This window comes from Triturus cristatus, chromosome 2_2 (assembly GCF_964204655.1).
Source record: "Triturus cristatus chromosome 2_2, aTriCri1.1, whole genome shotgun sequence".
NCBI classification, from domain to species: Eukaryota; Metazoa; Chordata; class Amphibia; order Caudata; family Salamandridae; genus Triturus; species Triturus cristatus.
In genome coordinates, this window is record NC_140582.1 from 1,075,680,786 (window position 1) to 1,075,707,129 (window position 26,344).

At 43.9% G+C, this 26,344-nt stretch overlaps 1 protein-coding gene across 2 annotated transcripts in view; it reads right to left on the reverse strand.

The window, feature by feature from the left end:
- Positions 1–26,344, reverse strand: part of UVSSA (UV stimulated scaffold protein A) — a 287,019-nt gene that overhangs the window by 225,202 nt on the left and 35,473 nt on the right. For both annotated transcript variants that reach the window (XM_085642589.1, XM_085642590.1), the window contains exons 4-6: positions 13,579–13,699; positions 12,617–13,018; positions 10,544–10,653 (exon numbers count right to left, since the gene is read on the reverse strand). In XM_085642589.1, the coding sequence (XP_085498715.1) occupies positions 10,544–10,653; positions 12,617–13,018; positions 13,579–13,699 (633 nt within the window). The remainder of the gene's footprint in view (positions 1–10,543; positions 10,654–12,616; positions 13,019–13,578; positions 13,700–26,344) is intronic.

A 26,344-nucleotide genomic window follows, 5' to 3' on the forward strand; every position in this document is an offset into this window, starting at 1 on the left:
TCGGCGCGGGAGTGTCGGTGCCGAGGGTCTTATGATGTTTGGTCGGCACCGAGAGGCTGGGTTTCGACACCGAGGGCTTTGGTGCGGAGCTCGGTGTCAAGGTAGAGCCCGATCTTTTCTTCGGTGCCGAAGTGTGTTTATTGGCACTGCTGGCAGGCTGGCTCGAGCCCGAGCCGCCGGAAGGCTTATTAGGCTACTTCACCGGGCCCGAAGGTGGGGTGTTCGAAGCAGTGTCTTTGGTCTTGCCTAGGCCCGGAGGCGAAGGCGTGAACGAAGCCTTTTTGGGTGTCGGCGCGGGTGTGGGAGGGGGTATTTTACTCATGACCCTCTGCGCTGGGGTGATGTCCTCCACATCTGAGTCGTCGGCTACGGAAGCACGGACTAGGTCATCTTCGGTGTGCTGCTGTCCCGGAGCTTCGACGTCATCCCCGAAGATGTCAACTGGAACGGAAGTCGAGGAGTGCGCCATTTTACGGCTGGCCCTTCGATCTCAAATAGTCATTTTGGATCTAAAAGACTTGCAGGTGGGACAGTCTCAAGCCTCGTGTTCAGGGGAGAGGCAGAGGTTGCACACCTCATGAAGATTGGTGTGGGGGAATTTGGACCCACAGAGGGCACTTCTTGAATGGAGTTCTTTCCATCAGCCGGGACCGGAGCCTGGATAGGCCCGAAGGCCGCCGTCGATGACTGGAATCGAAGGTGTGTCGAAGAAGAAGGTGATTGAGGAGATCAGGATCTGAACAATACCGCGGATTCCGCTTCGATCGTCGAACTGGAATGTTCGGAACCGGAGCACGAAGTATTGCATCCGAGCCCGATGGCGGAAAAAAACAATCTGAGGATGGAGCCAAAGCCCATGCGCAATACGAACCAAGGGAGGAGTCACCGACCTTGTGACTTCCAAAGACTTTCCAAGAGGAAAAACAAACTGCAAACATCCGGGCCCAACACCAGATGGCGATCTATGCAAAAGTGTGTAATCTGCAGCTCATATGCCTCGAACAGAAAAGTTATAATGACATTTCCCATCAGGAAGCTAGCACACAGTGCCAGAATATTTTCAGTAAGATGTTAAACTACAAAACGCTTTAAAGAATAGTTTGGGTGAGATATTGCATTTCAGATATAGCATCACTTTGTGGCAGGCCAATCTGTGCAAAGTGTACAAGAGGCAAATCACATCAGGGAAGTATGACCTCCTGACACTGGATACCATGGTTCAGACCATCAGTATGTGTATCCTAGAACAGAATAATGCAACCTATCTTGAATGTCGAAACATATCATATAACATAACTAGGTTCCTCACAGTCTGAATCATATCGTCCCACAGTTGAGCTATGGGGTGTTTTTCCAGCCCTTTACACTCATTCCTATTGAGAACAATACTTTCATCAAATCACAGGACCACTATTAGCCTAATTGCTAGCACAGGAGAATCACTGTCCTTTTCATCGTGACAGACGTCCTAACCAGGAGCAAGCATAAATCCAGAAATATACCTTCTGCTCTATACATTTTTGCACATCTGAGAAGACAGAGGGCACAGCGCCCAATGTTAAAACTGGTTATGGCCATCAGTTTGTTAGTTACTATAAGGCAACCCTGCATCATGTGTCTGAACCAAGCTTGTGGCATTGGGCACAGTCTGAGCTAGCCCTATGGGATATTCTACTGAGTTTACTTGGGATTAAATAGACTTGGTGTATCAGACTACATTGGATGTATTTGAATCGGGGTTACAGCAGACTTTATGTGGCTAATCTAGTACACTTTCCCCACTCCTTATCATAAAAACGTTGCTTACCTCACCTGCCCATTTTTGCGGTTCAACAGTAATATACCTGCATGCAAATGGACTGTCTGAGATAGTCAGCTGGTTAACCTTAGACCATTACCCATGAAGCGTAGTGTAGGGCTTGGACAAGAACATGAGTTTGTAGCTGGTGGTCCTTGATATTCTAGGTTCTCTTAAGCGCCTTAGCCAGACCACTAGAAGTTAGAAACTGCTCTCTATGGATTTCGAACTTTTCAATCAGCAGGTCCACTCTGACCATAAGCCTTCCTGAAAGAGTGGAAATTCCTGCATGTTCCCAGCTGCTTAGTTCCCTCACTGTGACACATTCTCTGTGTTTGCAACTACCCAGCAGAAGAATGGAGTGTGCATAAGTGGTAACATTTCCAGTACATCACTGTCATCACCTGTAACATCCATAAGCCACCAGTACCATGTGGGGTAATTCCTTACAAATTAAAATGAGGAGAAAAACACAGCTGACAGTCCAGCAGTCGAGATTGTAGGATCCCAATTCCTGCTGTAGAATGACCTGAGAGCTACCAGAAGGCCCATTGAAGCTAGTAGGCCATGTAATAGTGCTTGAAATCAAGAACCACCAAACCCCCTTGCTCGACTGCAAGCTTCAGTTTAGTAGACTCCACTTGGCACCTGCCAGATTTCCAGATGAAATCTTCCAACATCATATCCAAGTCCTGAAAAACCTTCTGTGGGAGCAACAGGTGTAGCTTTGCTAAATAATGAAGGAAGCAGGTGACCATGACCCCCTTCTCTAGCACAGTCCTCCCCATTACCAACATCGTTAGAGTTTTCCAGAATGCTATCTGGGGCATTAAAACAATCACTGCTTTTGTCAGATTGCCATCAAGCAGCTCTGTTTGGAATGGAAGACCTTTACCCCCAAGAAACGAAAGATAGTTTGTTCACATTTGATTGCACTGTCACCTATCTCTACCAATGGCACTGAGTGCATTGAAAATAAGCAAGATTCAGAACAGTTAACCACTAATCCTGAATGTTTGTGGGTCAGAGCGATCCAAGTGGTGCTGGCTCCGACATCTTAATATACAACAATATGCTGTCAGCGTACAATGGCACTTCATGGATGCTATTCATCTGTGGAACGCACCATTTGCGCCACTCCAAGTGTAGCCTAATCTCCATTGGATCCATAGCTAGAGCAAATACAAGGGTACGGGGGACAATGGATGTCCCTGTCGAGTTTTCCTGCTCACTGAGAATGGCATCAAGATCAGTTTGCCTACTCCTAGCCTTGCCTGTCTGTGATAACTTTATTTCGGTCGACCGACCATAAAAGTGCACATGCATACATCAACAATTACAAAGACATGATAAAACAATAAATATACATATAAAGTTAAAAAAGTTAAAAAGAATTAAACTTGAGGTTATCATACAAAGATAGTTAAGTTAAGAAGGTTTGTCTCCTACGCCACATACTGTGCAAATAGCGGGATACAGCAAAGACAATGTTGGGATGAGTGTCATAGATTAGTGACCTGCAAGCCTGCTTAAAGTGGCGAAATCCCAAATTCCTACAAATAGGAGTCAACCAACATTTCCTGATTGCGTGATAGGCTGGACAGAAGAGCAGTACATGTGCAACAGACTCTGTTTTATAATTGCAAGCAGGACAGCTTTCCTGATTTTGAGTCTGCCACTTAGACGAAAAGGACCGAACCGGTAAAGTACCAAATCTTAGCTGGATATACAATTTTCGTGCCAATGGGGGTTCTATTTGATCCATGAATTCCTCTAGTTTGGAGTCTTGCTTAACCATGAGGAATTCTAGGGACAACCTACCCAAGGCTGAAGAGCTCGAAAAGGAAGAAAAATTCTTCATGGATATCAGAGCAAGAAGTTTTTTCCTTGTTATCCCAGGGCAACTTGCTTCCGGGTTTGCCCACAGATCTGGAAGTCCTAATTGGATACAACCTTCATTAATATGTGTAAGCCAGGGGATCTCTTTATATTTAAGAGCAGGCCAAATCTTTGCGAATTCTGACCTATAAGAGGTCAATTCAGGCACTGACCACAGCCTCTTCCAATACAAAATTGGTCTCGCACTGGTGATCTCCTCTATTGGGACTAGTCCAAGATCAAGCCTAAGGGGGATCAGCGGAGTGCTAGAAGGAAGCCCCAAAAGGGATCTTAGGAAAGACTGCTCAACCTTGAGGAGAGACACTGTCTGCTTATGCCCCCAAAGTTCAGCCCCATAAATTACTGCCACTCTTGCCTGTCGACAATAAATTTCAAGGGCAGGGGAGACAGGTTTAAAAGTTGATTTTTTAAAAACTTTATTTAAACCCCCTGTCAATTGGGCAAGTTTGAGCGTAGACTTAGCAATTTGGGAATTCCAGCTAAAGTTCTCCGTTAATGTAACGCCCAGATAAACAAAAGTTTTAACCCTTTCAAGGGGAATATCAAATAAAACTGGGTTAGGACGCACCCACTTAGGGGGGTTAAAAATCATATATTTTGTTTTCCCCAGATTTATTTCAAGTCCTCTTAGCTCACAAAACCTCGCAAAACCATTCAGTATGTTTTGTATGCCCGATGACGTTTTTGACAATAACAGAGTATCGTCTGCAAACATCAATGCGGGCACACGACCTGACACCAATTTAGGAGCGTCATTGTCTACCACACGGTTTAGGTGGTCGACAAGACCATTTATATAAAGGCTGAATAATGTCGGGGCCAGGACACACCCTTGGCGAACGCCTTTTTGAACAGGGAAGCGTTCAGTAAACTCACCATACTTGCCACACCTTACTTGGGCAAAATTGTTGTTATGGAGCCTAATTAGGACGGCCAATAAGTAAGGTGGAAGGCCCAGTTCTGCCAATACTTGCCACAGTTTAGTTCGTGGGACTAGATCGAATGCCGCCCGCAGGTCCACAAACACTAGGTAGAGGCTGCCACCCTCAACCAGAGCTGTTTTCCAATACAAGACCTGCAGGCGAAAAATCTGATCTAGGGTAGAGGTACCAGCCCTAAAGCCTCCCTGAAATGTGGAAAGAATCCCATTCTCCTCAATCCATCCCATGACCCTGTCCAAAAGAACCCTCCCCATTAATTTTTGTGAGGTGTCGATAAGGCTAATCGGCCTATAATTGGAGGGGGTTAATGGACAGCCCTTTTTAAAAACTGGTACTATTTCGGCCCCAAGCCAGGTGTAAGGTACTTCGCCCCCCTGTAGGATACGATTAAACAGGACAACCAAGTACGGTGCCCATATCTTTGGTTGAGCCCTAAATAAGTCCCCTGGCAATTTGTCCAAGCCTGGAGCCTTATTTGGGAGCATTTTTCCAATTGCTATTTCCACCTCAGCCAAAGTGAAAAGTTCAGATGAGGCATAGCACCCTGGGGCTGGTAAAAGATCTGGAGTATCAATAGACAGACTATCAAGGTTGCTTGCGCCATAGAGATCACTAAAATGACGTTCCCAAATTGAAGCAGCTATGTTAGGGGCAGGGGTGTGGGAGTGCCCACCAACTCCAGTTGCAACAATGGTCCAAAAGGATTTTATGTCCTTGCAGCCAAGCGCACGTCCCAACTCTTCCCACAGTACAGCCTCCCCTTCCTTCTTCGCTTTGCTGATTGCCTTTTTATACAAAGAACGATTTGCTCTAATTTGCTCCCTGTCCTTAATTTTTATTGCAATCAGCAAGTCCTTTTTGGCTGTGCGGCAGGTTTTATTAAACCACCTGTCTGTTAAGGCCCGGGACTGTTTAACCCTTTTGACTGGGTATAGGGTGTCCTTTAATGCAATAACCAGATTGCCATGGATATCTGTAGGGCTACCAAGAGGCCCGACTCTCCCCATCTCTTCTATGAATGGTATTATTATTCCATACAGCTCCGCCAGCTTACTAATGGACATTTGAAGTTCTGGCCACTTTACTCTCCTTCTACAATTTGTGATTGTCAATGGGTCAATCACAAGATGGTCACCCGGAGCAGGATTTTTAAGTCCAAAACTTCCTGGTTTAAGTGTCAGGGCTAGAGCATTGTGATCACTATCAGACCTCTCAATGACCACAAATTCATGGAGCCTGTCCCAATGTCTTGCTTCAATGAAAATGTAGTCAATTGTTGAGGTATGATTTGCTCTATTAAACGTTACATTACCAGGTCTATCTGGCATCACCCTACCATTGCATGCTCGCAGTGATGTAGCTAGGGAGAGTGACTGCAATTGCAAAACAAGGGGGGTCCATACCTTGACCAGAGGGGCCAGTGGGTCAGGAATATTCCATAATGCATCTACTTCATCACGTTCTCCCGTATTTGAGCCTAGAAGAGGCTCAAAGTGGCAGTTAAGATCCCCGCCCAGGATTAACACAGTAGAGGAGTCAAGTAACTGTAAGAGTTTAGACACTACAGTAATAGCCTTTGACTCAAGGCCCCTCTTAATAGGCCTTGAGTAGACATTTATCAGGGCAATGCTTGGGCCGTTCACTACATCCAATAATACAAGTTGTACATCCCGAGAATCAGTTGGAATATCCTTTGCCTTAATCCCCAAATGGGAGCCAACCCATATAGACAGCCCCCCCGATGGCCTTCCCCTACCACTCTTACATGCTAGAATGTCAAATGTTGCAAAACCCGGGGCCGCACTCTCTTTAAGCATCCAGGTTTCTTGCAGCATGCAGATGTCAAAGGAGGAGATGAACGTAACCCACTCAGGGTTGGGGAGTTTATTTTTAAGGCCTGCCACATTCCATGAGATTATTTTAATCCCTTCGACGTTGGGGGTTTGCTTAGTTATTTGAGGTTCCAATAAGTTAGTAGAATAACTCAAAGTTAAGGGACCAGCATCCACCCTCTGTTTGGTTACGCATTCTAGAGGGGGACATGGGGTAGCGGGAGGGACAGGTAATTCTGGAGTCAAGATCCTCTTCAACAGACTTTGTCGCTCAATTTGTCCGGGATTACCATTTTGAAGCAGCCCGAGATGTACAAATAAATCAGACTGGGTAGCAACAAGTGGAAGTTTGGTCGTATGTCTCATCTGTCAATCGCAATCATCAAGATTCGAGAGGACCTCATATCGATTCGAGACATCCAGTGGTGTAAGAGGGATCAGATGATCCTGCCTCCCAATACGATTCCCGTAGCCCCATGGTAGTACAGTGTCCCACCCTGGAATGCTATCAAGGAACATTGGTTTGGCATTAATTTCAGACCTTTTATACTCTTTTTTATGAAATAGACAAGAATTAGTCAAAGAAACGGAAGGAAGCCCAAGGTATCTTGTTCTGCTCCCTTGGTTTCTGGGGTAAAAAAAGGTTAACTCCAAGGGAGTAATAGAAGTACCAAATGTCTCTGCAGGCCAATTAAGGATATACCTTACAGCCGCAGGGTCCCTAAAGTTAATAAGAATTAAATCCCCCTTAATATCCTTCTTCCTACTTCCCAACCAATCCAGTCGGCGAACGTGAAGAATTTCGCCATTGATGATATGGGGGAGTGGGCGATTTTGACTCAGCCAATGTACAGTCTTATTTTTAAGCTGAGCAAATCCCTCCCTCTTACCATCAGGCAGTTTAGGAACTCTCGCCAACACCACCACATAGGGGACTGCTTCAGGAGGTAATTCAACCTGGGGCTCCCTGAAATTTTTTCCCCTAGCAACACTGGGACTCACGCGCTCATTAAAGCCCGCATTTTTTCCATCTCGTTTATCCCCAACCCTCTGAGTTTCATTTTGGGCTTGTACGTCCAAATATCTTACAGATTTAGGGGTTAATTGGGACAGCTCTTTAGCGCTAGTAATCGTTACACTAGCTCCGGCTGGACCTTCTCCTGCGACAGGACATGGAAGTAGTTTGGTTACAACAGGAGAATGGTCCAACATTACTATATCTCTAGTCTGTCCCATTTTATAGTTGATGGCCGATTCTATATTCCCCAGTCTTTCCTCAACCCTCTTTAACCTCTCAATAAAAGGTAAAATGAAGGACCTTATAAGGTGCTCAATACTTTCAAGGGGGTCATTAAGTTGTATTTCCTTAGGAGGACAATGTTGGGGGGTGCCTACCTCCACCAGGTTTAGAACAGTATTCGAGGCAACCTTTTTGGTTTGTTCAGGCAACGAGGGAGCTTTAGGGATAGTAACAACAGGTTTGGTGATAGACGTATCACTTCTCCCAAAATCAGTGTGACTAGTTTTAGGTCTACATGCATCTCCGCCCTTCTTTCTCCTTTTTTTGGGTGGTGGGCCGGGAACTTTAGACTGCACCTAAGGTCTAGTCTTCCTTTTAGTAGGCTCTTTACTTGGCAGGGAAGAGATTGGTAGCACTTCTGTTCCCGACAAAGAGTCACGCGAACAAGAGATAGTTATTACATGTGTGGAATCCAAGGAATTAGCTGGGGAAGATGGGGGAGATAACTCCCGAAGAAGTGCAGGGACACCATCTAATGAGGTCAAATCATCATTAGACGGGTTTACAACCGACTGGGTATCTTGTTGTAAAAGGTCAGTAGGGGGCCTTTTCTTCAGGCATTCAATTGACTGGCGGCGCTCAGCCCTTCGCTCAGCTAGTATGTCCTCTCTCTCTAAGTCCATAGTGACCTTACTGAAATATCGGTTCAATGTGCCCTTAGCCAAACCACCAGACTTTAAAGATGACGAGAACTCTTGATTCTCAGCCATAGTGTCTTAAATAAGCAAGCAAGCGACCACTACAAAAGAAGGGGAAGGGAGTAGACGACCCCAAGCAAAAAAAAAATGTCACACACAATATGAGTCCAGGTAACTCCCAATCAAAGTCACTGGCCCACAATGGGCCTATCTCCAATCGAAGACAATCCACAGAGAGTGACAAAGTGAATCCTGTTAATCAGGTGCTACTAATATAGCCAGTCAGGGTAGGTCCAATGATGCAAAGCAGAAAGACAATATACAGATGGAAAAGATGGCAGGAAAAGCCAACACTTTCAACACTTACAGATTGGTAGAGATGACAGAGGGTATGCCCAGCCCGGCCTCGAGCGGTCCTTGACGGGCAAGGACGGGCCCGCCCTTGGCCCGGGCTTCGCCCGGGCGCTGCCCGCGCGCGTCCCGCGCTGCGTGGAGCCTGGGGATTATTTAAACAGCCCGGGCGCTGCCTGATGACATCAGCGGCAGGCGCCCGGAGCTGAAGGTGCTGGGATTTGTAGTTGTGCAGCCTCCCGGCGATGTCCCAGTTCGGGTGAAGAATAGTCGTGTCCCCGCTGAAGATGCCGTTCCCCTCACGGCGAACCTGTGTCCAAAGAGCGACAGTGGTGAGTTGAAAAAGCGCGTCCCGCGCTGCGTGGAGCCTGGGGATTATTTAAACAGCCCGGGCGCTGCCTGATGACATCAGCGGCAGGCGCCCGGAGCTGAAGGTGCTGGGATTTGTAGTTGTGCAGCCTCCCGGCGATGTCCCAGTTCGGGTGAAGAATAGTCGTGTCCCCGCTGAAGATGCCGTTCCCCTCACGGCGAACCTGTGTCCAAAGAGCGACAGTGGTGAGTTGAAAAAGCGCGTCACTCCAAGTGTAGCCTAATCTCCATTGGATCCATAGCTAGAGCAAATACAAGGGTACGGGGGACAATGGATGTCCCTGTCGAGTTTTCCTGCTCACTGAGAATGGCATCAAGATCAGTTTGCCTACTCCTAGCCTTGCTGTTGTGTCGTTGTAGAGCAATTTTATCCAGTCGAATTTCCACAGGACCTTAAATCCGTACTGCTCGCTTAGGGCATGCAAGACCTTCTCCACGTTAAGGTCCAAACAAGTGCAATGAGGCCATTAGGAGGAAGCACCCTATAGTATTCTTAATAAGGATGTACATCTGCATGTGACGGGTGGATACATTTTCTAATAACTTGTCCCAATACATATTTTCCCATCATTCTGCATCCAGCAGCCTGAAACACTGGAGTACATGGTTAGAGCTAAACTGCAAAACTCCTTTAGACAGATGAGTGAGGGCATGACTTTCAGCAAGACTTTTGCCTTTGATGTGGGAAGGACTCTTCTTGTATCACCACCTTGGTCTTGCTGAAACAATTAACAGCCTTTGAAACCATCAAACATGAGATACTTCTTGACAGCCTACAGCCAATCACAGCAGTTTGACCCGCTACTTGAAACATACATGTTTTAATTCATCTTACCAATTTTATTTTTAATAAACAAGAACTTACCTTCATAAATATAGGAAGGCAAGTCATTTATAATTATTTAATGGAGAAGTCTAATCTTTACACTAGAACTTATTCTCTTGATTAAGATTCTTTTTCTCCTCCCGGAACAGTTTTACAAAGCCAGGCAACTAATAAAAGGAATGTATGTAGCTTTAACTTGGAGATGTAATTTGCATACTTGCCTTCTTTGAAGCATTTATTACTTAATATAAGGCTTGACTGATACCCATGATGTACATTACACAAGTATCATCAAGTGTCTTGCGACTTCAGGAATCAATCTTTTTTAAAGAATAGAAAGTTGTGCACAATTCTTCTGTACGGCACAGGATTAGCCAACCATCCACCAATGAATAAATAAATGCGGTCAGTAGAAGTAGGAAATGCTTTGATGGTTCAAATCAATAAAATCTAATGCAGGGTTTCCCTTAAAACAGTACAGGTTTTCTGTGATTCTCATGCCAAGTATGTATATGTGACAACAAAACTACGTAATTAAAAAACAAGTAACATTTCACAATGCATGGGATCATGTAACACCATTTGCTACCTTTATCCAAGACTGGACGGTTGGCCAGAATTTATTCTTGAGGAGCTTGAAGTTATCTGTGAGATTGCTTACAACAGCACTGTTATCTTCTGTTTCATGAATGCTCAAATCTAAAAAGTAAAAAAGTAACATGAATACATTACTTCAAACGCACTAAAACACATCTTGCGTCCGCCCTTCACATATTGTGCACAATTTAATTGGAGCACTATTGTTCATTGGAAAAAAATGTCTCCATGAAAGTGCCAAACAGCTGACAAACTTTCAAGTGAGTTTTTGAGTCACTAGATGCAGTGACATGCATTCCCATGTTCAAGAATTAAATGAACACACCAAAATTAATCTGTGAAAAACTCTCTTTGACCAATACAATGTAGTAAGGATGAATGTATTTTGAAAATGAAATGTGTATAAAAATACTTTTAATTTCATAAGTGTTGCTTAAATAGTTCTGTGTTTCTATTTTGGTACTTTCAGCAACTGTGTGATACAATGTATTGTTAACAACAGTTCTTGTGTAATGTACTAGGACGGTGTGAAAACGAATGACCACTTTTCTAAGAGTGCAGTCATACTACTGGCGCACACTGCAGTATACGGAGATGAGGATGGGCACCGGGTTCGGGTGTGCAGTCCCTTATTTCCTCAACAGGTGGACTGACAATAGATACTGAAGAATTATCCTGCATTTATTGTGTTCAAATGAGTTGAATATTGTGATGAACACTATCTCTAGCCACAACGCCCTGTGGGCTGTTTCCTCTGTCCTATTGTGATTTAATAAAATTTGTTTACAAAAAATAAATAAATCGTGCAGTCATACTAAAGCAAGTAAAAGTCCGACACTACACCAATTTCAACTGTTCAATTCGCATGGCAGAAAATGTACACCTATATTTGGAATATTATGATACATTCTCTCCCCTTGGTTACCCTATTAATGTTTAAGGATTCATGCTGCAAACAGAACTTTAGAAAAGTCATACAATGTGCTAGTACCACACAAACATAGAATTGTTTTTAAACACAGGTCCATGTGAGTATAACTCTCCCACTTTGGGAAAATATAGCTTCTCTGGGGGTGTTGGAACCAATTGCTTGTATACAAAAGGCATAATAAAGTAATTCAGCCACCTTTGTATTGAAATGCAAACCTAACTTAAGATCTGCGACCCCAGCACCAGCTAACAGTAATTTCTAGAAGGCTAAAAACTATAGGATAGGCAATGGCTTCAGGACTAAGAATCCCTTTTTAGCCCAAAGCACCTATTACAATCAGCAAGCCAATGCATTGTGTCCACTTCTTCAGGTACCAGTGGTTAACCGGAACCATTTTTAAAAAAAAAAGAACTGCAGGTCCACTTAGATAATAATTCTAACAAGTCCACCTAATTAATCCCTGTAAACATAAATAAGCACCAGCTTCTACTGGAGAAATCCAAGACAAAACCTCTGAAGTTTACCCCAGAACTACACACACCAGTTATGTCTATTGTAATCAATACCGTTTTTTTAATAAAAGATCACCTTTCCAGACTTTGTAAAAACTAGACCTCAAAACTAACCTGCATGGCAAATTATTAGCATAAAAAAAGATACAGCACCAAGACAAATATACTCACCAGGATCTGACACAAAACGAACTTCTAAATCTTCTACCTCACACTGAAATTCTTGACATGCACATTCTATCTTTGCAACAAAATCACAACCACCACACACCAGTCTCTACAAACTACCAGCTGCTACAACTCTAACTTAATAAATATCAAATATTTAGGGAGTTGAGTGAGATGCATCTACAAGCCAGGACTGTGAAGCAACCTGTCCATGAATACTAACCCCTTCCATTCGCTTATCAATGTAAAAAAGGCTTCAAAAACACTACAATTCACACCACCAAAGTGTAGCTGAAATAACCACCAATGCCATAATAAAGGGGTTTGAATATAAGCACTTGTTTTAAACACACACGAAACAAATATATGAAACGGTGTTTAATATAAGTTAATTAAATACATGAAAGTTCTAAAACGTCAGCAAACATACAGAGATGTATAATGAGCAAATTACCTGTACAAATATCAACGCTGAGGTTATAAGTATGGGATCCAAGGCCATGATCTCTAATAAAGGATTCCTCAACTGCTGCTTCACACTCAGAGTCCGAATTGTTATCATGGTTCTCTTTTGTTTTAGCTGTGTGCCCTTCTTTTTGATTCAAAGACTTGCTTTCACCAACACTGTGATCGGATGGAACAAAAGACAGATCCTTGCTACAACAGGGTTGTTCATCATCAGTGCTTTTTGGGCCCTGTTGAGTGCAAGCAGATGTAAAAGGCATGGGGGCATCCTTTGTAGTATCCACAGTCTCCATTTCAACATTGTTCACAGAAAACTCAAGTGGATCTGGCATTAAGAGCTTGAAACCATTTTTCATCACAGTCAGACTTGCTTGGATATCTTCTGTTCTTTCTGCAAAATGGTAAACAGTTGTCATAAATGTACCTCACCATGATGTTTAAATATCAAGTTGTTTAGAATAAGTTTATGCTACTTGCTACTTTAGGAAATATGCGTCCTGTCCCTTTCATTAAAACTTTATTCTATGTGCTTTGTGAATATTTCTCATTGCGAATGTATGCAACCAGGTAGAATCCAAGAAGACAATTTAAGTGTGTGCCAAAGTCAAAAGGAGTTACAGTGAAACACCAAATATTAATTGTTACTTCTCAAAATTCCAAACACTACTGTAATGTTTGTTTTATTAATTTGCTTTGCATCGACTCCTTAATATTTACTATTATAACAGTTGTATGACATAGATACACTATTTATACAAAACAATTGTTTTCTTAATATAAATATATATTATTTGATTTAAAGTTTTACAGATGGTTGTCCTTCACAGCAGATATTTCACACAATTAACAAAAGGTGTCTATAGATCGTACTTATAGAGCGCTACATCAAAACGACAACAGATAATGGCATTCGATAGTTTATTTTTCCCACAAGCAATGTTTAACCCTTGCCTTGTATTTCCTTTTCAGCAGTTTTGACTTTTTCCTTATAAATATTTTCCAGTCGCTTTTGCTTCTCCTCCTCCTGTTTCCTTTCAGCTAAAGTTTTGCTTCTCACATCATGAAAATCCACCTGAGGGGGGGAAAAAGAGAAACATAAAACATCAAGATTCCATTGATTAGCGCAAACCATTTGTTAAAGTACAAAGTACCTAGAGAAAATAAATGACAATGCAGAATTTCAAATTGTAAGAGTACAAAGATCGTTTATCAGGGAAAAGAAATTTGCAAACACACTCAGCAGGTATAAAACATAAATGAATCTCAAAAGAAATGTGGTAAGGAAATTGGAAATTATTTACTAGCTATATTACATTAAATGACAATTTTAGACAAACTTGTACATAAAAAATAACTTATTTCGAAGGTGGGATACCATTGATAGCCAAGAAAGGACAGAATGCAAAATGCATCAAAGTCTGATGTCAATTTGACTCAACAGGTAATAAAGAACATTAATGATTACCAAGTAGGACACACAATAAAAAGGAAAGAAACAAAGTGAGCATAAGGACTTATGAACATTCTAGTTGCAACTGACAAAACAAGGACATACACAGAAATATTAATCTTACGATGCATTGCAACAAAAGAGGGAAATGTGCAGCTAAACTTGTGTGCAAAATGAGCCACTATGAACTTCGGTAATTCTAAATTCAATAGGCATGTAGATTTCTACTAGGAAAAACTGCATTACAAATCTGTCAACACGTCATTTTATAAAGCTCAAACCAGCCATGGCATGTGCATCACAGACATGTATATTTTAATTTAAATAAACAAAATAAAAACATAGATTAAACACACGTTAAATACATCATCTATAAATATTTACTCCAAGATGTGAAACCTGGTAAACAGTTACATTTTAAGTTATCTTAGAAAGCCGACAGTCATTAGGCAAAATTCGAAAAATGTCTTAAAGTTTTGCATTATTTGTATTATCATAATTTGTTTAAGGCAGTGGACATTTTGTGTTAAAAAGTCTCATTAAATACGGGGGGATTGGTTTGCTCAGAAACTTACACTAAAACATTTTCAACCCACACCAGTCTCTTGCAGGTAACTCAAAATACTATTGCCTTTGCTAATGCTTGTTTATGTGGGGGCTCTAGGGACGGCTCAAGGGACTTGTTGTCCTGGTCCTCTGTAAGTCCCATAATGTTATGGTCTTCTGAAGCACTGGTCAGCCATTTTTCTTGGTCTCCGTTTATTCTGGTGACAAACTGGTCCGCACAGAAGCGCAGATCTTAGACTTAGAACGCAGGAGCAGAGAGGCCGACGGCACGGCAGCTCGTCGCCAACTCCCCATCGTCCAACAACTTTATGCCAGTGACCTACTAGACGAAGCCAAGCTGTACTGGCTGGGCACGCGTAGCCGCATCTATCAGTGGGGGGACAAATCCAGTGCCCTTTTTCACTGCCTGTGCCAGCAGATGCTCCGACCTGTGACCCTGCCCGGCATGTCAGGTCCTTACTGACCCTGCTAGCATCAGTACTAGCTTTGCTGACTACTACGCAAACCTATACGTACCGCGGGAGACTACCTGCGGCCACCATCGACCGATTTTTGGCCGATCTGCCCCCGCAGTCTCTGCCAGATGCCATGCGGGACAACCTGGATATCCCGATCACCGCGGAGGAGGTCCAGAGTGCCGTTGCGGAAATGCACTCGGGTAAATCACTGGGTCCAAACGGATTTCCGTGTGAGTTCAAGAAGTACTCATCCTAAATATCAACACACTATTTGGCGGCTCTTCAGGCTGCGGTGGACGATAGCCGCCTCCCGGCTGACTGGCGTCACGCCGAGATAGTGGTTTTTCCAAAGCCGGGCCGACCCCCTGAGTTGCATGCCTCACATAAACCGATCTCTCTACTTAATGTGGAGGTTAAGCTCCTCGCCAAATTTATTGCTAACCGCATTGTCCCTCATATCACCACACTAGTCCATCCTAATCAGGCGGGCTTTATGCCCAATCGTGCCACTCAACACAATATTCAACGTGCACACAACGCAATTGCCTTCGTCGATCGGCTGAATGAGCCAGCCGCGCTCCTGCTGGCCGATATGGATAAGGCCTTTAGTTCCCTTAGCTGGACCTATCTGTTTGCACTCCTAGACCGCTTAAATATTGGCCCTAGACTTCTTACGTACATTTGCCTCTTATACACAGACATCACTGCCTCGGTGCGGATCATCAACTCCAACCTCTCAGGCACTAGACAGGGTTGCCCTTTATCTCCCTATCTGTTCGCACTCGCCATGGAACCACTCGCAGCATGGGTGCGATTCGATGCCCAGGTCTATGGCTTTGAGTGGTCGCGCGAGGTATCCGACCATTCAGCGGTATACGCTGATGATGTGCTATTCTTCAAACGCCCGAATAGATCTGGTCCCCGCCTGCTCGAATAATGGAAATTTTTGGCAAAAACGCCGGTCTCTATATGAACGCTCACAAGTCTTACCTATGGCCTCTGTGCAGGAGATTAGACAACAAGTGAGTTCCTGGTCGCATCTGCCCCTGATGCTATTCGGCAGATCGGCCATTTTTAAAATGGTCTCACTACCATATCTACTTTACCAACTCCAAAACTATCCCTACCCAATACTGCACACGTTTCTGCAATTGAACTCAGCTCTCAGCCAATTCCTCTGGGGAACAGGGGGGGGGCTTCGTGTGGGTCACCTTACGAACGTGCTTCAAGTCAACGTACTGTGGCGGTCTCGCGACCCCGGATATCCAGACCTACCACGCAGCGTCCCACCTCCTTGTCTTAAATGACTGGTGGTACGGTGACCGGCGCGATCCTGCCTGTGCGCTCAAACGTTGGCTAATGGACTTTAAAACTCTACACACGATTCTACACTCTAACGCGACGCTTAGGACGTTCCCGCCCGCAACCCGGACCGTCATTGTGATCTGGCAGGAGGCTCTGCGCAGGATCGGGTGGTGAGGCAGACTTAGTAAGGAGACTCCCCTCTGGCATAATGGCCTCCTACCGCTACTGCTTGAACTTTTGGGGTTCGCGGGCTGGGACGCTATTGGAATCTCAATGGTTGGTGATGTCCTTCGGGACCAGACCAGTCATTCCAACAACTACAATCCGACTTACAAATGCCCTGTTCCCAATTTTACAAATATCTTCAATTTCGCCACGCAGTCTCTCCTTACCTCACGCGACAGGACACCATCCCCGATTTTAACCCCATCGAGGCCAAGGTGATTTTGAGCGAGAGGGGCACACACAAAATCACAGCACTATACTGCACCTTCGTTACTAATAGTCACAATAAACTACACAAGACCAGGGAGGCTTGGCAGGACGATCTGGGTCCTCTCAACGAAGGCAACTGGGTGGAGGCTCTTGAATCCCCACGCAGCAATGCCATTGCAGCGCGTCTTCGACTTATACAATTCAAATACCTCCATAGGGTTTACTTTACCCGCTACAGGCTTTTGTACGCTGGGATGATCGCATCTCCCTTATGCCTGCGCTGCGGGTCGGCCGAGGGCACCTTCCTCCACACGATATGGGACTGTACCGTCGTGTAGCGTTTCTGGCGTGGGGTGCTGGCCTGCCTCTCTGAGGTCTTGGGGTGGGACGTTCCATGGTCTCCGCGTCCAACTATGCTTCACATTACCGATGGGAACGGAGGTAAGAGATACAAAAGGCACTTGTTATTCCTAGGGCTCACCTGAGCTAAGCGCGACATTGCCATGGTGTGGAAGGCAGTTTTTCCACCCTCAGTTGGGGCCTGGAAGCGAGGCCTTGATTTCTCCATGGGGCTCGAAATCCTGATTCTCAAGGTACGCGGATGCCCTCAGAAACACCTGAAAATATGGAAGCAATGAGCAGATTATCACGGTCTATATCTTGAACCTGTCCCCCCGGCGCGAAGTACTGATGATCTGTAATGAAGATTCAACGTTGGGTACGCACACTGGGAACTATCGCACATATACTATTGCGATTGGAGTCATTTTCTAATATTATAATGCTTACTTTCAATTGATTCAGTCCTATGTATCCTCATGTTCTAGACAAATCTATTGTAAAAAGTTGACATCTTTACCAATGCCATATTATGTATTCAATGTATTGCCCCGAACCCTCCTGGGCTCTTTTCTGCCTGTCAACAATAACATTTGTTGTGAAAAAAAAACCTGTATATACGATTCATTAATTCAAAGCCTTTAATCTTGTAATGACTGTTCTTAGGAAATATAAAAATGCGTTCACTAGTGGTTATAACGCTCCCCAAATGTGCCATTATTATATGAAAGCAAGATTTGCATTCAAAATAAAACGAACCGAAAAATATTTGCAACTTGAAAACAAATGGTGACAGTTGCTTAACTATTGTGCAATTTCGAAGGGCAAATTTGAACATCATTGTCCTAAAGCATAATGTAATCATTTGACAAAACTGATTTGATGCATGCCAATATTAAGAAAAAAATTATAATAATGGGGAATCCCTGTGAAAAAATTACAAGCTATATAAATAAGGAAGTCATACAAGTGCAGCCACTAATCTGTGTACTTACAGATTTCCAACTTTATGTAACTCACAAACGTTTACAGAAGTGGGTCAGGAAACAGTTGCAGGTTTCCAGGAATACAGTATCGTAATAGGGCTGCCTAGACTGGACACATTTATATTAGTAGACTCATTCTTAAAGAGGGAAGATTCCACTGAAGACGTGGGAGTGTGATCCCTCTTCGGTAAGAACTTAACTGAACCTTTGTGAAATAAATCTTTCTAAACCTACCTGCTTTTTGTGGGGCTACACTGGTGACCAGTGTTCACCAGGAAGGGTCAAGCAAGGGCTATCCCAATTTTCACTCTGTTGATGGGTTACAATCCAGACAGTTGCTGGCCTGCTAAACACTGGCATTTAAACCAAAGTGCACGAACTAGACGGATTGGGTGTGTACCAGATTTTGTGAGTACATAGAATCGGAACTATTGCGGGCAGACCTACATGGGAGTCTTGCTTGACAAAGGAACAAAAAAATCATTGGTAGGTGCAGGTTAGTGCCTACCGTTTTTCGGCGACCAGTGACAGCGTGTCACTGCTAAGACGCACTTACTGAGCTCTGCTGCATTGCTACTAGATGGTTATGTGCATTGGTGCTGATAACCAAAGTTCATAGGCCCTAAAGAATAAGTTACTTACCTTCGGTATCTGTAAGAGACATATATTAGTTATAGATTCCCTACCTCAGAATTGTCCCCAGGCGTGAGACTGGATCCAGAGATTTTTTTTTGTAGCAGTATCCCTGCGCATCGGTAGGTGGAGTCAGTCGTCTCCGCGTTCGTCGTTGCCTCATGATTGCAGGGATGACATTGCGGTATATACTGTATTGCGGTAGGCTCCACCCCTGCGCGCTGACGTCAGTTCTTTTACACGACATTCCACACCAGAAGCGCAGAGCCATGCAAGACACTGACCACTGGTGCACAAAACTAGGGCCCTGAAAGGGAATCCCTAACTCTAGAAGTCAGTTCGCAGACCGGGGAGAGGACGAGTGGGGCGGTAAGGAATCTATAACTAATATATGTCTTACAGATATATCGTTACCGAAGGTAAGTACCTTGTTCATCTAAAAGAGACTATTGGTTATAGATTCCTTCCCTTAGACTAGATACTCCAGCAATACCAACCCCAGAAGTCGGTCTGCCACAAAAAGGGCATATAGCAGACTGCAAGGGGCGAGAGGTGGTAGCAAGGCCCAAGGATCTGGCTGTAGCTCTAGAATCCTTGAAGAGCTAGAGTGCGCTGTCCACCTTGTCGCCAAACAAGCGACGACCATCAAAGGGCAAGTCCAAAAGGGTCGATTGGACATTGCCCGAGAAGCCAGTGGACCTCAGCCAGGCAGAGAGTCTCAGGGCTACCGATGTTGAAATCGCCCTGCCTAGCGAGCTGGTGGCATCTCTCCCGCCTGTGACTGCACGGGAGAGTACGGCCCGGGCCTCCTCCGGGCACTGAAGCAGCACCTGCGCAACCATGTCCCACACAGAGTAGGTGTAACGGCCCAAGAGACATAAGGTGTTCACAGACTGCAGTCCTAAACTGGTGGAAGAAAACATCTTCTTCCCAAGATGATCTAGCTTCTTGGATTCTCTATCTGGGGGAGCAGTAGGGAACGCGCCTGTGGATGTTGAGGCTTGGACCACCAAGCTCTATTGGGTAGGGTGTTGGGAGAGGAAAATGGGGTCGTCAGGGGCCGGGCGGTGGCGTTGGGCAATCCTCCTATCCACAGGTGCTGGGCTTGGACTAAGTGCCCAGAAGGATGTCTGTGAGGGCCTCATTGAATGCAGCAGTGGTTCAGAAGAGGCTGCTGCTGGTTGGAGCACCTCAGTCAGAAGGTTGGTCCTGACTGCCACTGTAGGTAGCTCAAGGACCAAGGCCTCTGCCACCCTACGCAACACCACAGCGTAGGAGGCTCCCTCCTCCGTAGTCACGGTAGGAGGTGAGAGCATACCAAAGTCTGAGGATTTATCCAGACCACTGGCCTGACCCAGTTCCTCTCTCCAGTCTGGCTCTTCAAGCTGGTCTGCCAGAGAGTCAATAGACTCCTCCCAGTCCTACTCACTCTCTTCTGGCTGCCACTCAGGGCGGTAAGGAACACCAGGAGAGAACAGTGGTACAAAAGTTCCGGTCAACGCTGGTCCGTTTCCGAGTCCAAGTCGAGGGGGGAGGCTGGGGATGACGCTTGATGCCAGCTGGGGACACAACTGGCGTGGAAGGGGGCGTAGGTGTCGTCAATGGAATCGGTGCCGGAGGAGGTGTCGTAAGGTCAACCGGTGCCGATCCAGATCCAGGCCTGGGGTCGCTCTGACTCCCGGGAAGCTCAGAGCAGACGCAACAGGCTCTGTGGGCGGAGCCGAAGGAGGACGACCTTACGCATCCCGCGTTTCGTGGGCCAATGGACGGGGAGAAGGCGAAGAGCGACGGTGCTTCTTCGCCTTCTTCTTGTGCTTTGACTTACCCGAAGATGAAGACTTTGATGAGGCGTGATGGTGGTGACTCCGCGACCAGTCCCGCAACCTCCCTCTTGACCGGGACCTGGAGCAGAGCAGAGCTGACTGCCGAGCCTCGCAAAGCTTTCGGGACCACTCCCACAAAGACTTCGGGTTCATGGCCTGACAGTCGGAGCACGACTTCAGGTCGTGGTCGGGCTCCAGACACCAGAGGCACACCACATGTGGGTCCGTAACCCACATCAACTTGTGACAGGAGTCACAAGTTTTGAAGCCGGTGCGTGGATGTGACATTCCTCCGGGCACCAGGAGTCGAACAATTCGGAAAAAGAAGTCGACAAAATTCGAAAAAACTCTAGTCAAAAAATGACTAAGGGTACCGCTCGCTCCGGATCTGCGCTGGCTGGCGCAGAAAAGAAACAACTGACGTCAGCGTGCAGGAGCGGCGTCTAAGTAGATACCGCGACATTATCCCGGCGATCACGACGCAGACGACGAACACGGAGTCTCCCGACACCACCTACCGACGCGCCGGGGTATTGCTATGAAAAAACTTCTCCGGATCCAGTTTGGTGCCTGGGGGTAATTCTAAGGGAAGGAATCTATAACTAATAGTCTCTTTCAGATCTACGCGTGTCACGTGCAACATAACCAACCTCTTCATTGCACAATGGTGGATTGGGAAACACTTCATGGCAGCAGTGTAATGCAATTGAAGTTCTGCCTTGTTTGCTAGATTGACTATTAAAAAAAAAAACAGAGGGCAATAGGGAACATAAAAGTATGAACCATCCATTTTTTACATTCTTTCTAATTTAACAAATAACTTTAGAAACTGCACTTACCAAAAGCTATTAATCTACATCTTTCTCAAATAAATAAACGTCATCTCTTTTGTGTTCTTTTGCATTTTTGGGAGAACATCCCTGGCAATCATGGAAGGCATACCTGCTATTACTACATTTCTGCATTTGCCTGGAGATACTGATCTTGATTGGATGAGATGAGAGAGGGATATTTTAGTATATATTGAAGCTGGTGGAGCAGAAGGGAGAATAGTTCAAGTACTTACCCCTATTGACAACAGAATAAGAAAGAGAAGATGAATTAGATGAATTTAAAAATGTAAAGAAAAAATTGCATGTAAACTGTGAAAAATGTTAATGAGGTGGTGGCCAAAAATAATTTTTTAGGACAGGGACAACAGCGATGAGAATCTATTGATACTTACTTAGCTGATCTACTTTGTCAAAAGTTACAGGAAAAGTTATTATTAACTGAATGACTAATCAATCAGTCAGGATTTGTGAAGTGTGACTGCATCATCCGTGAGGGTCTCGAGGCAGCGGGGGACCATGCTCATGCTGCCTGTATAATAAGAATACTGAGGCAGTTTAAAGCAATAAAAAAAGGAATACAATAATTAACAAAATAGGATACGACCCCTGTGTCAAAATATGATACAAGATTATTAAAATATGATACGACCCCTGTGTTTGTATTCGCCACTTCGAGATTCCTCCTTTCCATGTGGTATGCAAGAAATGCAATAATTAAGCTAAAAGATGTCCAGCCCTATGATGCTTTACACTGAGATTTATTGCATTCAAATTGATTTTTGATTATCTCATTGTTTTATCTTTTTAGTACATTTTATCTATTTTAATTAATGAATTGTGGTTTAGTATGATCTATGAATCCCTACCAATGTGCAATAAGTATTGTATATATGTGCTTTTATCGTTTTTAACCGAAATAAAGCTTATGAAATGAAAAATGAAATAATTAACAGGAAGGGCAGAGGCAAGAATTGGGAACGAGATTAATCAAGCAAGAAAGAATTGTACTTGGAGCAAGAAAAAAAATGATAGAAATACTAAATACGAAGAGACAGATAGTAATAAAGAATATACGTTACAAGTGTGAGTTGACTAGTCAGCTAGCCACTGAGGAAGAGTGTCCTGCTGTCAGTCAATTTTGCACCAAGTGCAAAGGCAAGCAGCACTATGCTATAGTGTGTAAAGCTAAGAAGCAAAGACAAAGAAGAATCAGTGGTGGTACACATGTGAGGGAAGTAAAAGAAGATGGTGATTAAGAAAACTTTACTCGTAGTTTTGGAGTAGGACAAGTATTCAAGAGTACCCAATGTCAAGCATTCTCAGCACTATATCCTGATTTACGGAAAATGTGAGCGAGAACACAAGGAGACACTAGGTAAGGTGTTAACCAGGATTACATTTCTGGTTTACAGCACATGCACATGTGTGTAATAATATGGTGGTTGATTGCTGCTCACGATTATCAAAGGACAAAAAGGTCAAAAAAGAGATGGATGATAAAGAGGATGTGGTGATTGCCTGCGTATCTGATGGGACACTGAATAACAATTTAAAGGACGAGTGGTTAGGCGCAATTGAAAAGAGGAAAAATTTTAAAGAGTGATGTGCATTGCTATGCGAGTTCGCTAGAAAATCCAAAAAGTATCTTGGCATGAGGAATGAGCTAAATAATAATGGAGGAAAATTATACAGAGTAGAGTTGTTGATGGTTCCTAGTGTGCTGAGAAAAAGATTATTAGGTCTATTACACAAAAGGTCCTCCAGGGATGAGTGGAACTACACACAGGCAAAGGACGGACTTCTCATAGCAGTGTTGGGTATGGACAATTGTGTGGAAGAGAAAGTTTTCACATCTGACATGTCCTCAGAATCACAAGGAACCACAATGTGTTCCACTGAAGAGATAACGAGGCCCACAATTATAGTGAGCATCACTGGTCCATTCAGAATGAATGGCCTTAGTCCCACAAATAGCGCAGTATTGGTAAATCACTTTCACAGTAGCCCGAAGTTAAATTTATTACTCAAACCACAAGAGAAATTATAAAGTATTTGCGTGATGTGTTTTTTTTCCTAAGAAGGTTTGCCTAAGGAAATACACACAGATCACGAGGAACAGCTTGTCTATCAGAAGATGAAGACTTTTTTTTAAAATAACTTGGTATGACCCATATAAGCACCTCGGTCTACTTTCCACAGAGTAATGTAATGGCAAAGTAGAAAGGTAGAATAAAGAATTAAAGAAAGGTATACTTGTAATAGATACTGGAAAGAATTGGAGGGAGGCGGTTGAAGACTAAGTGCAGGCAATGATGGCGAAAGGTCTCCATTCAAGAGAATGAGAGTTAGTATGCCCTCCATTGCGACAATCAGGGATTCTGGGAATAGCAGCTGTGGTACCTAATGTCTGAGCACCCAAAGGCTTTTCTAAGAGACCCAAAATTGAGGGTAGAAAAATGCTTGCAGTGCTCTCGGAAAATTTGAGGTTACTGACATGGTGAGAGTAAGAAAGAATAATAAGTAAATCATATTGACGTGGGTCCTGTGTTCTACATGCCACTGGAGTCAAGCTATCCTGGCTGATGAGGTGAAACCCTGAAACCGGTCCTAGGATGCTTGTTTCCAATCCACGGAGGACCTGGCCAGGCAGTTCGGTCTGGACTGTTCACATTGGGCGCAGGGTCAAGACTGATTTGCATATGGCTGGGTTCAAACTGGAATGGCATGGGAAGCAGAAACACTATGGATTTAGGACCAGATCTCTGTACTGGGTTGAATGTATGACATTGTCTGCATTCTGTCCATCAATTGTTCTTTTTGCACATATCCTGAATACAAGATGTTTTGAAGAGACTTCGCAAGCGCTACCTAGGCGAGACCTAAAAAATAAGATAACATAATTAGCATGGCACGGTTGTGGAAAAAAGTACATCGAAGTTATTGTAGGCGTATGCATTACAAATGTCACGGTGCAATTAAAGGTGACCTAACTCTTTGTGCTCCCCAAAAATATCGCACAAAGACCACATCATTTGCACTGTGCTTCAAAAGCAGAGTTAGATAATAATATTACCTATTGTGCCTCAAACATTTGTAAAATGAAGGGTTGCAGAAAGCGGACAGCACGTGGTGCCTGCTTCAACGGAGAGCACACAACATCCTATTTGTTGTACTTCTTTAAATAACATAAAATGTAAAGAAAAGACAGTATAGAAACATTACAATAGGAAAACCTAATTTGCATGGCACACATTATAAATTAGTTTAAAAAAAGAAGGTGCAGTTTGCTGAAAAATGCTGATGTTAATAATTAAAAGCTGTGGTAAGTTACGGGAGGCACTGCCTGAAATTAAGCACTTGCAGTTACAAAATACGAACAGCATATTGACCACAACAATAATAGGGTTGATAAATAATAAGTACATCATAAGTGAGTTTAACCCTTCCGCTGCTAGGCCTTCTCCTGTGCTAAGCCTTTTAAAAAAAATTATTTTGGGGTAGTTCGCGCTAAGACCCCAGTAACGTTTTGACCACATAAGGTATCACCGACAAATTTGTGTCCTTCTCTTCCAACATCATGGGGATTTTAAAGGTACCCAGGGTTTGTTGATTTGCTTGGAGGGGACCCAGAAATCAGCAAAAATACAGCTACATTTTCTTTTTGGGGGGGAAAAAATGGGCAAAAGTGCTGTAAATCAAAGCGTCTATTTTTTTCCCCTGCAAATGATATCCACAAAGGGTTTGTGGTGCTGAAATCACCATCTTCCCAACTTTCAAGGACAGACAGACTTTTGTCAGAGAACGAAAGATTTATTACACAGTTTTGGCATTTTACTCGTACATAGCCTATTTTTTGTACTTTCAACCTCCTTTCAGTTAGTGGTAGAAATGGGTATGAAAGCAATAATGGATCCTGGAAAGCTATACATTTCAGAAAAGTAGACAAAATTCTGAATTCAGCAAGGGGTCATTTCTGTAGATCCTTCAAGGTTTTTAGGTCTCGCCTGATCTAGCGCATGCGCTGATCTGGCGAGACATTTAGCGAGTGTGGGCTTTAGAAATGCGACCACAAGCTTTTGCTTGTGGCCTAAAGCTTGCGGTTACGCGTGCGTGCACGCGCACAGCCGCCATCTGGCTTCCAATCTTACTCGTTAAGCGCATCGCTTAAGCGCATCGCGGGCACTCTTAAATGCGTGTTTCTATTGCCTTTGTTCATGTGACGGAGATACATTGCATTTGGCAGAACATTTCTGGGGCCGTACTGCATGAAATACACCAGGTGGTGCTAACGTGTTTTACAGAGCACCATACAGCATTAGATATAGTGACATTACCGCGATATTCAGCGCTGCTTGAGACACACTTCTCCAAAATGTCTCAAATGTAAAATACTTCTTTAGATGTACTGACACTATACAGAGATCTGGTAAGTCCTCTTGCACACTGCCCCAAACTACCCCTTTGTGCAATCCTGCTTCAGAGATAGGGAGACTCCATAAATACTCATTACTGTTTTGGATGAACTGCCCTGTACAGGGTTTTTTTCTCATTCTCTCATGGCATGAAAGACACCTATGTATTTCTGAAATGGGAACACAATATAGAGTTTAGAAACAGTAGCTATTTGCACATCTCCGAAATTGTGGGTACCCATACTAGCATGTAAATTATAGGACATTTTTCAAAGTGAATTCTTTTTTACACAATGTTTTACATTTGGCAGGCAGAAATGCATAAAAAGTCAAAAGGTAATAACAGTTGCTCTACAATTCTGTGTTCCCTTGAATCTCCCGATAAAAATGGTACTTCACTTGTGTGGGTAGGCCTAGCGCTCGCGACAGTAAACAGCCCAAAACACAACGTGGACAATCAACATTTTTACAGTGAA